Source organism: Phascolarctos cinereus, unplaced genomic scaffold (assembly GCF_003287225.1).
Source record: "Phascolarctos cinereus isolate Bilbo 61053 unplaced genomic scaffold, phaCin_HiC Scaffold_9;HRSCAF=440, whole genome shotgun sequence".
In the NCBI taxonomy this organism is placed as follows: domain Eukaryota; kingdom Metazoa; phylum Chordata; class Mammalia; order Diprotodontia; family Phascolarctidae; genus Phascolarctos; species Phascolarctos cinereus.
In genome coordinates, this window is record NW_027556402.1 from 19,955,320 (window position 1) to 19,966,699 (window position 11,380).

The following is an 11,380-nucleotide window of genomic DNA, read 5'->3' on the forward strand; positions in this document are numbered from 1 at the left end:
CCCAAGTCTTTTGCCTGACAATATAGAGCTAGCTCCAAAATGTTATATACTGTTGGGAAGGTCAGATTGAACATCTCATTCAAAGGATTGCCCAGCAAGAAAGAAGCTCTAGATCCCCACTTGTCTTGGCCTCTGTCCCTCCTGAATATTTCATCACTGTCTCTGCCCTAGATCCATTGGCTTTTCCTGGACTTTGGACAGACATCAATTTCCCTCCCCCCAACCCGCAAGTTTAGCAGAAGCAAAATTGGGAGTTTTTCAGAAAGGACTTTTTTTTTCAAAAGGAGACAACAAACAAAAACCTGCAAAAGCAAAGGAAAAAAACAAGATTTGCAGAGTGCAGTTTTCCAATCTTAATTTAACTAAAATCTTGGAACGTATTAGATCAGCTTCCACAGGAGCCCTCATCTTTGGCCTCCTGTTTCCCATCCTTAGACTCAACCCTGCCCCATTTGTCAAGAGAAAGTAGTTTGGATGGAGATAAGAATTGTAGTCAGAAGTTAGGATTAGAGAAAAAAAAGCTAGAAGATTATTTTTGAGTGAATCAAAAATATTCATAGAGGGGCAGCTAGGTGGCACAGTGGATAGAGTTCCAGCCTGTGGAGTCAGGAGGACCTGAGTTCAAATTTGGCCTCAGATACTTAACACTTACTAGCTGTGTCACCCTGGGCAAGTCACTTAATCCCAATTGCCTCATCAAAAAGCAAAAAAAACAAAAACAAACAAAAAATATTCATAGTAATTAACACAGAACACAATTATCTCCTAGAATTTAGAAGAAAAATTTCATTTATTTATTCAATGAGTCTTTATTACACTCTTAATATATGACAGATATTATACAAGGTACTAGAGATACAAAGACAAAAAGAAAACCATACCTTGCCCACAAGGAACTTATATTCCATTGGGAAGAAACAAAAAGTGATAATGGCACATAGATTAAATGTGGTATGCAGGAAAGAGCTATAGACAAAAGAGTCCAGAAGTAAGACCTGGTTTTAAAGCCTAGCTCCACCCCTTACTAGCTATGTGACCTTGGGCAAGCCTCTTGTTACTGCTATTATTATTACTCTTCTTGCTATATAGTACTATACAATAATATTGCCATATTATAACACCCTCCTAGGGATCACTTGCCCATTTCTTGCTGCTGCTGATTGGTTGGGTCCCCAGAGCCGTAACTGCCTACTACTTTCAGGATTCTAGAGGTGATTATCCTTGTAACACTAGCTCACAAGCCCCCATTAGTGTGTTTGTCCTTGACAATCAGCCAGGAGACTCAATTTTTTACCAAAGTCATTGACTCAAATAGCATAGCAAGGACAGTGGTTAAAAAGCATATCCCCCAAACCAGGGGCACACTCATCCACAATTATAGCCAGAGACTAGGGGTGGGAGGGGAAGGGTGGACATGAGCTTCCAGTACATGGTGGTGAAGCAAACATGTAGGCAACACATATGACCAGAGCAACTCATAAGTCTGAAACTCCAGAGCCTCAACATCTTGTGATCAAAATTATCCATTTTACATCCCATAATGCGCTTGCGCTCTCTCTCTCTCTCTCTCTCTCTATCTCATGATCATAAATTCTTTCCTTATCCATAGATAAGAGAGGTAAAATTTTCCATTCTCACTAATTTGCTATCAAATCACCTTTATATTTAGATTATGGACACATTTTGTCCTTATCTTGGCATACAATGTGAGATATTGGTCTATATCCAGTGTCCGCCAAATTTTTCCCAACATTTTTTGAAAAATAGTGAATTCTTACCCTAAAAGCTTGGAAACTTGGGTTTATCAAACACTATTATTATGGTCATTTACTACTGTGTACTGCATAGCTAACTTATTCCACTGATCCTCCGCTCTGTTTCTTAGCCAGCACCAGATTGTTTTGATGATTACCACTTTGTAATACAGTTTGAGGTCTGGTACTATTAGGCTACATTCCTTCACATTTCTTTTCATTGATTTCTTGATATTCTTGATCTTTTCTTCTTACAGATGAATTGTTATTATTTTTTTCTAACTCTATAAAACAATTTTTGGTAGCTTGATTGGTATGACACTGAAAAAATAAATTAACTTAGGTAGGACTGTCATTTTTATTATATTGGCTTAGCCTATCCATGAGCAATTAATATTTTTCCAGTTTCTTAGATCTGACTTTATTTGAGTGAAAAGTGTTTTGTAATTGTGCTCATGTGGTTCCTGGGTTTGTCTTGGAAGGCAGACTCCCAAGTACTTTATATTGTTTGCAGTTATTTTAAATGGAATTTCTCTTTCTATCTCTTGCTGCTGGAGTTTCTGGTAAGTAAGTTTAGAAATATAAAATTTCCCCTAAGTACTACTTTGGCCGCATCCCATAAATTTTGGTATGCTGTTTCATTGTAATCATTCTCTTTAATGAAATTATTTATTGTTTTTCTGATTTGTTCTTTGACCCACTTATTTTTAGGTTTAGATTAGTTTCCAATTAATTTTTGATCTATGTTTCTGATGTGGATGGGATCTGGACCCAAAAAGGAAAAACCCTGGAGTTTCCCACATGGCCAAACCTCTGGGGGCCGCCTAAGGCTATAATTCTATCAACTGGCCTTTCATTGTGGCTATGCCCAGTCTCCCAATTCTGTTCTGTTACCTCCCAATTGCCCCTGGCCACTTCCCACCCTTAATCTTATCTAGACTCCATTCTCCCTTTGCCACCTGGTCCAGGTCCCTGGGGATCTGTTCACTCCAGCTTAGTGGCCACAACCATCCAGATCATCCTTAGATCCCTCCTCCAGTAACTCCAAACTATTTGGCAACTCCTGGATCCCTCCCACAATACTTCCGTATATAAGATCCATCTTGTCTCCATTAAGGTGCTCTTTAAAGAGTCTAGCCAAGGGCTTAGATTCTTAAGATCTGGCCCACTTGCATTAGATACAAATTATAAATTAGATACAAATGCTTAGATTCCTTGAGAGTCTGGCAAATATGGCAAATGTTCTAATAAACCTTGTCTTTGGCTGAAAGAAGGCTTGGGTCAAATTCTTTTGGGCAGGACCTGCATGTTGTGATTTTGGGGTCCTAGCAACCCTAAACCTCAACATTTTCCTGGCCTTTTATTGACTGATTTTTATTGCTTTATGATCTGAAAAGGATACATTTAACATTTCTGCTTCTCTGCATTTGGTTGTGAGGTTTTCATGCCTTCATACATGGTAAATTTTTGTGTCATTATAGCCAGGATGATCAGTTTCAATTCGGTCAGTTCCACAAACCACAAAACAGGGTTTGTGAGATAATAAAAAGATGAGTATCTAGGAAAAAATGTATGAATGCAGGGTGTGCCTTAAAAGCAAGTCAATTGTCTTGCTAGCCTCCTAATATGCAAATAAGGATATTCACATCTCTATTTTAAAGTAGGAAATGTCTATTTGGTATCTAAAATGTTTCTTTTCCCCTTCCCTTACATTTAATAACAACAATAACAGCTAACACACATATTAGAACTTTAAGGTTTGCAAAGTCCTTTTGTCATGTTTGAGCTTCACAACGACCTGGAAAGGTAAGCACTATTATTATTATCACCACTTTACAGATGTGGACACTGTGGCAGACAAAGGTTAAAGTGATTTGGTCAAGTGACTTGTCCAGTACTCACCCAGCTCATAAAGTATTGGAGGCTACATTTGAACTCAGTTTTTCTTGATTCTAGGCCCTGCCCTCTACTCACTGTGCTATGTAGCTGCCTATTAACATTGTGGGGGGGGGGGTTTAGCCCCAGAAATTTAGGACATTTACACTCTTGACTCTACCTACCCTAGAAAAAGGGCCTGACCTCTTAACGTTCTGGAAGCTGGCCAGTGAGAAGCTATCCATTGGTGTAAATCAGGGGTGGGGAACCTGCAGCTTTGAGCTCACAAGTGGCCTTCTAGGTCCTTGTGTGTGGCCTTTGGAATGAGTCCAAGTTTTACAGAAGAAATCCTTTTATTAAGGGGATTTGTTGTGTGAAGTTTGGATTCAGTCAAAGTCTGCACTTGAGGCCCAAGAGGGCCACATGTGGCCTCGAGGCCGCAGGTTCACCACCCCTGGTGTAGATCCAGTGTTTCTCCCATCTATAGCTCCCCTCTCTTCTCTACCCTCACACCCTGAGCACCGGATGCTGCTGGAGTTACCTGGTTATACTTTTTTCATTTAGGCACCTCAGTACCAGATAATGATGGAAAGGCAGCCTGACTGTAAAAGGAAAAATGAGGAAAGAAAGATGCATAATATCATCAAACCATTTTACCAAAATGGCCTCACTGATACTTAGACTATCCCCATGAGACGGATGTAGGTGGAGAAATGATGTTATGCCCATTTGGTAAATGGAAAATTAAGGAATAAAACAATTAAGACAGCTGCTCAGCATCTTGAGGAGTCATTGGTGAGACCAAGAATGAAGAAAAACAAAAGGCTTCTGATTCTCAATACTTCATCCATCAGGTCACACGAAAGCTATTCCTTAGTCATCCATTTCTCAGTAATAAAATGGGCCCAAAGCACTTAGTGGAATACCTTAGGGAATTCCTTCACTTTGTACTGGTTCAATATCTTTTTCAAAAAGTTGGATGAAAGCATAGATGGGATGCTCACAAAATAAGTGAATGACAGAAAGGTAAGATGAACGGTTAACATGGTGGATGACAGAGATCTGAAAAGGTTTCAGTGGGTAGTTAAAATTAAAAAGAAAATTTAATAAATATGAGTGCAAAGCCTCATTCTTAGGTTAAAAAGGACAAAACTTCATAAGTACACCATGGGAATAAGAAGGGACTAAACTGTGGGCCAATCAGTTCCCTAAGCATTTTACAAAGATGGGAAAGGTGTGCCTTCACCATAACAATGCTTAAGAAAAAGCTCTAGGAGTGTCAGAGAGCCATGAGCTCAATATGAGTCTAAGAATTGACCCAGCAACCAGAAAAGTCCAAGGGATCTTAGAGAGGGTGTGTCCAGAAAATGGGACATAACCGATTCTCGGCTCTCAGCCTGGGTCAGACTACCTCCCAAGTACTGTGGGTAGCTCTGAGGAGTTCCAAACTAGAGACTATCCAGACCACAATGGTGAAGAGCCCATGAACTAGAAACAGAACAAGGACTAACTGGGGATTAAAAACACCAGGGATGATTTTGCTGGAGGAAGATTTAGGAGGGATGTGACAGTTGACTTCAAGTATTTTCAAGTCTTTTATGTAGAAGAGATGAAGTTTGTTCTTAGCGTCAGAGGCCAGAACTAATAGGAATGGTTAGAGGTTGCAAAGAGAGGGAAATGTCAGCTTTGCTAGAAGATGACGAACATTAGACTGCTCCTCAAGTATAATGAACTACTTTGGGAAGTAATGGGGTTTGCAAGAGAGCTTAGGTGAATATTTGCTGGGTACATTGATTCCTCAACTAATTGACCTTGGAGGAGTTTAAAACTCACATCTGCCATTACAAGTGGATGCTTGTAGGGTGGTGGAGCCAAGATGGCAGAGTGAAAGCAGTGACTTGCTTGAGCTCTCCCCCAAACCCCTCCAAATACTCATAAAAAATGACTCTAAACAAATTCTAAACCAGCAGAACCCACAAAAAGACAGAGTGAAACAAATTTCCAGCCCAAGACAACCTGGATGGTTGATCGGAAAGGCATATTGCACGGTGCTGGGAGTGCAGCGCAGCGCAGGCCACAGCAAACCTGTAGCAGGCCTCAGAGGACTGAATCTTGGGCAGCTGTGGAGGTTTCCAGACTCCTCAATCCATGAATGCCAAAGACAACTTAGAAGGTCAGTGGGAAAAGTTTGTTTCTGTGGGTGCTGAGAAAGGAAGGCAGGGTCTCAGCTCCATTCCCCAAGATCGTGGCTCTGGTGGGGGGGGGCAGCTGCTTCCCAAGCTTCCGGCCAATAGACTGAGGGGGAATCCAGTGGCTGATCAGAGAGGGATTGCAGGGATCTCTTGCTTTGCCCATGTTTGGATGTGGGTCACAGTTCTGGGCAGCAGTGCTGGGGTGAGGAGGAGCGCTGGCGTGGTGGAACTTGTAGTGGCTGTAGAGAGGAACCCCTCCTCACAGTTACGGGACAGAAAGGAATACTTGTGGTCACAGGCCAGGAAAAGAGTAAACACCTCACCCCTTATCATACCACCTTGGAAGAACTGAAAATTTACAGGTCCCTACAAGTATCTCTGAAAACAGCTATAAAAACCCCTGAAGCTTGGGACAGTACATTCTCCACATTGGAAGCAGATTTGTACCTTGACAAAGAGTTTAAAACTCAAGTAATTGGCTGGGATCATGAGCAAGCAGCACAAAAAGAGTCAGACTATATTATCTTACTTTGGTGACAAAGAAGATCAAAATATACAACCAGAAGAAGACAACAAAGTCAAAGCTCCTACATCCAAAGCCTCCAAGAAAAATATGAATCAGTCCCAGGCCTTGGAAGAGCTCAAAAGGGATTTTGAGAAGCAAGTAAGGGAAGTAGAGGAAAAACTGGGAAGAGAAATGAGAGTGATGCAAGAAAAAAAAAAAAAAGTCAACGCTTGCTAAAGGAGACCCAAAAAATACTGAAGAAAATAACACCTTAAAAAATAGCCTAACCCAAATGGCAAAAGAGGTCCAAAAAGCCAATGAGGAGAAAAATGCCCTAAAAAGAAAAATTGGCCAAATGGAAAAGGAAGTCCAAAAGATTACTGAAGAAAATACTTCCTTAAAAATTAGAATAGAGCAATTGGAAGCTAGTGACTTTATGAGAAATCAAGACACAGTAAACAAATCCAAAAGAATGAAAAATTAGAAAACAATGTGAAATATCTCATTGGAAAAACAACTGACCTGGAAAATAGATCAGGAGAGAGAATTTAAAAATTATTGGACTATCTGAAAGCCATGATCAAAAAAAGAGCCTAGACATCATCTTTCAAGAAATTATCAAGGAAAACTGCCCTGATATTAGAACCAGAGGGCAAAATAGAAATTGAAAGAATCCACAGATCTCCTCCTGAAAGAGATCCCCAAAGGAAAACTCCTAGGAATATTGTAGCCAAATTCCAGAGTTCCCAGGTCAAGGAGAAAATATTACAAGCTGCCAGAAGGAAACAATTCAAGTACTGTGGAAACACAATCAGGATAACACAAGATTTAGCAGCTTCTACATTAAAGGATCGCAGGGCATGGAATATAATATTCTGGAGGGCAAAGGAGATAGGATTACAACCAAGAATCACCTACCCAGCAAAACTGAGTATAATCCTTCAGAAGAGAAAATGGTCATTCAGTGAAATAGGGGGCTTTCAAGCATTCTTGATGAAAAGACCAGAGCTGAATAGAAAATTTGACTTTCAAATACAGGACTCCAGTGGAACATGAAGAGGTAAACAGGAAAGAGAAATCATAAGAGACTTATTAAGATTGAACTGTTTACATTCCTGCATGGAAAGATGATATTTATAACTCATGAGACCTTTGTCAGTATTAGGGTAGTTGGAGGAAAAAAATTATATGTATGTATATATAGATAGATGGATAAAGGGCACAGGGTGAGTTGAAGATTAAGGGGTCATATGTGGAGAATAAAATTAAGGGATGAGAGAGGATGATACTCAGAGAAGAAGAAAGGGAGAGGTAGAATGGGATAAATTATCTCACAAAAAAAAGAAAAGAAAAGTCTCTTACAGTGGAGGGGAAAGCAGGGGAAGGTGAGAGGGAATGAGTGAATCTTATTCTCATAGGATTTGGCTTAAGGAGGGAATAACATACACATTCAATTGGGTATGGAAATCTGTCTTACCCTACAGGAAAATAGAGGGAGAAGGGGACAAGAGAGCAGGGGAATGATAGAGAGGAGGGCAGATTGGGAAAGGGGGTAATCAGAAGTAAATACTTCTGAGGAGGGACAGGGTCAAAAGAAAGAATAGAATAAATGGGAGGGCAGGATAGGATTAAGGGAAATAGAGTTAGTTTTTCACAACATATCTACTATGGAAGTGTTTTGCATAACTGCACATGTACAACCTATACTGAGTTGCTTGCCTTTTCAGTGAGGGTGGGTGGGGAGGGAGGAAGAGAGAAAATTTAAAACCTAAAGTTAAAAACATATGTTTAAAAAAATGTTTTCACATGCTACTGGGAAGTAAGAAATACAGGAAATGGGGTACAGAAGTCTATCCTGCCCTACAGGAAAATAGAAGGGGAAGGGGATAAGAGAAGGGGAGAGAGATAGAAGAGAGGACAGACTAGGGGAAGGGATATTCAGAATGCATGCCATCTTGGAGTGGGGGGAGCGGTGAGATGGGGTGAAAATCTAGAACTCAAAAACTTGTGGAAATGAATGTTGAAAACTAAAAATAAATAAATTTATATTAAAAAAAACCAAGTGGATGCTTGTAGAGAAAAAGGAGGTATGTAAAGACAGGTTCCTCCTTGTCTCTTTGGCATATCAAACTCAATGGCTTTGCTCCAGGGTGCAAACTGTTAAACTCATACTGTTAAACCCAGCTACTGCTGTCTACCCTCCCTATCACTGTAGCACCCCTCTCCTGGAGCCTGACATCCCCCACAGCTTATGCACACCACCAGCTGGAAAACATTGCCACACAATAGAAGTGTTGGACAGTTGATCTGGGGGCTGGGCTTCAAGAAATGTCCCATCATGAATAGTTCTCAAAAGCAACCAAGCATCTCTTGAATCCATTTATAAAGGGTCCAATGAAAATAAGATTTTCCAAATTTCTTTAAGAATTTACCCCCCCCCCCAATTTCTACGTGCAATGTGTCAGCAAAGTGCTTGCTCCAACAGGTTTAGGGAGGCTTTGAGGGTTGGGAACTGGAAGTTAGGAACCTCAATTTGAAGCCCGGACTCCACTTACTATCTACCTGACCACCGTCTGGTAATATCACTTCTCTGAGGGAATTATGGGATCCCTGATTTAGAACAGAGGCCATGTAGCCCAACTCTTATATGAAGAATGAAGAAAACGACACTCAGGTAGGGTAAATGATTTGCTCTGGGTAGGAGGCAGTTTCCTTATGTAATTTCTGATCTATCAAGTTGGAGGTAATAGATTCTTATGCTATCCACTTCACGATGTACCTTGGAGGCAGTACAGGCTACTGGAAAACGCTAGGCTTGAAGTCAGGAAAAACTGAGTTCAAATCCCATTTCTGGCAATTAATTACTTAATTGGCAACAGTGGACAAGTCCCAACCCCTCTGGGCCTCAGTTAAGTAGGCCTTACATAAAATGAATTTGGCCTCTATGAACTGGAAGATCCTTTCCAATTCTAAAGTTAGGATCTTGTTTGAAATCCTAGGTTTTGTAAACCTAGATCAGGGATAGGGAACATGTGGCCCTCTAGGTCCTCAAGTGCGGCCCTTTGGATTCAGTCAAAGGACTGAAACTTGAGGACCTAGAGGCCACTTGTGACCTCGAGGCCGCAGCTTCCCCACCCTTGCCCTAGATTATGCATTTGAGTCATTACTAAGAATTTTGTGCTTGAAGGAAAATGAAGTTTTGAGGAGAGCCACGTGGGACATTGGATCAAAGCGGCCTATTGTTTTCAAAAGATAGCAACAGTTAAAACTCAGGCAGTCAGTGCACAGGCAAGGCGAATGGACAGAAGTCCTCCCTCTTTCCCCGGGGCCAAGAGGAGGAGTCGCGCTATGCAGCCCCACATACGGACTGAATCTCAGCTGGTCGGGTCACTTCCCCACCCCATCACCCTTCCCCCACCCTGCCGACAAAAACAAGACTACACTGACTAGAGTTTTGAGCCTTTCCCCCACCCCAAGTTGAAAGGCCTGTTAGCCACAAGAACAACCGCGATCTACAGCTGTGTTTTGATTTCATTCCTTTGTTGTTTTTGGTTTTACGAAGGCTGACGTAACTGTAAAGGGGGGGCAGGGAGAGAGGGGAAGGGAGGGAAGTGGTGTAGTAGGTGGCGGGGGCCAGGAATAGGTTAGCAGACCCGGGAGAAAACTCCAAGGAGAGTAAGCTTTCTGAAAAAGTGCAAAACCCACATTTCTATCCTCCTCCCCACTACCCTTAGCTACACTGAGTCCCCTTAGCTACAATGATGCCCCAAGACGAGAGAGGACAGGGAGGGAGAACAGGAGCGACCCTGCAACGTCCCTTACAATCTATCCTTCACCGATACGCCTCAGCCGCTTGCCATAGACAGAGTCCACCGAATACAGAGCGACACTCCGGTCTCCCACAGCAGAGCAACAGCAGGAGGGGGGGGGAGGAGAGAGAATGTGGGGGAGAGTGTGTGTATCAAGATCTGGGGACGACAGAGGGACACTCCCGTCCTCTGTGGAGGCAACATCAGTAACAGTTGCAGGAGGGAGTGGGGCACCGGGATCCAGGGACAATCATGCCCCCTAAAGAAGCAGCGGGAGGATGGGATGCACCAGGACCTAGGGACAGCGGGTCATTGACTCCCCTACAGAGGCAGAAGCTGTATGAGGCGCCTTTCGGGGTCCCCTCTGAGCAGCCCATCACTTCACTCCACAGCACCTCCCCCTGCCCACCTCGTCGCACCCACCTGCTCAATCGCTCGGTCCACAGCTTTCTGGAAGACCCGGGCCACCAGCAGGGTGACACTGCAGACAAGCAGCAGCAAGGACAGCGTCCCCACCGCGTAGAAGCAGCACTTGGCCATAGCCCGTGCGCCGGGAGCCGCCAGCAGCGAGCTGCGTCCTCCGAGCCCAGCGGCCGGGAGCTGAATGGAGCCCGGCCCTCCGGGTCCCTCGTGGCCCCGCGTGGTGACCTCGCCTACGTTTTCTCACTCGGCCCCGCAGGCTAAGCTTGGCAGAGCTGAGCTGGCGTTTCAGGGAGCCCCGGGGGTGAGCCGCGGGGTGGCCGGGTTCGAGTACGCCCTCCTTTTTGGTTTCGGTTTCCTAGAAAAGCGCAGATGGAAAGGGGGTGATCGGCATTCCCAGCAGGCGCGCAGGAGGCAGGCAGCAGGCCAGCGCTGCAGCCTGGCCCGGCTTGGCCCGGTTGGCTTCCGCCCCGCTGCGGACACCGGGAAGAGGGCGGCGGACAGCGATCGGAGGCTGTGCCGCGACCAGCAGCTAGGGCGGCGGCGGGGGAGGGCCGGAGGCGGGCGGGGAGGGAGCCTGGGAGGCGGAGCTTGCAGTCATGTGCCCAGCAGTGACGTTTCTGAGGCGTCCGAGCGGCTGAGCGGCTGAGCACCTGCCCAGGGCTGCCTGGACAAGCGGGTTAGCCCTGCCCACCCCTGCCTGCCAGGCTGCCCCTCGACTGTCCCGTCCGAGGGCTCCAAGCCGGGACCCTGCAGCCCTACGGGAGGGTTGAACAAAGAGCCGTGGGTGTGGCTCCGGGAGGAGAAAAGGGGTTGCTGAGACCA

The 11,380-nt window shown here is 44.1% G+C and overlaps 1 protein-coding gene across 1 annotated transcript in view; it reads right to left on the reverse strand.

Annotated features, from left to right (window-relative positions):
• The window catches only part of SCARB2 (scavenger receptor class B member 2), a 67,366-nt gene extending 56,253 nt beyond the window's left edge, over window positions 1-11,113 (reverse strand). The window contains exon 1 of the mRNA XM_020988438.2: window positions 10,559-11,113. Within this exon, the coding sequence (XP_020844097.1) occupies window positions 10,559-10,675 (117 nt within the window). The 5' untranslated portion in view covers window positions 10,676-11,113. The remainder of the gene's footprint in view (window positions 1-10,558) is intronic.
• Window positions 11,114-11,380: the final 267 nt, after the last annotated feature.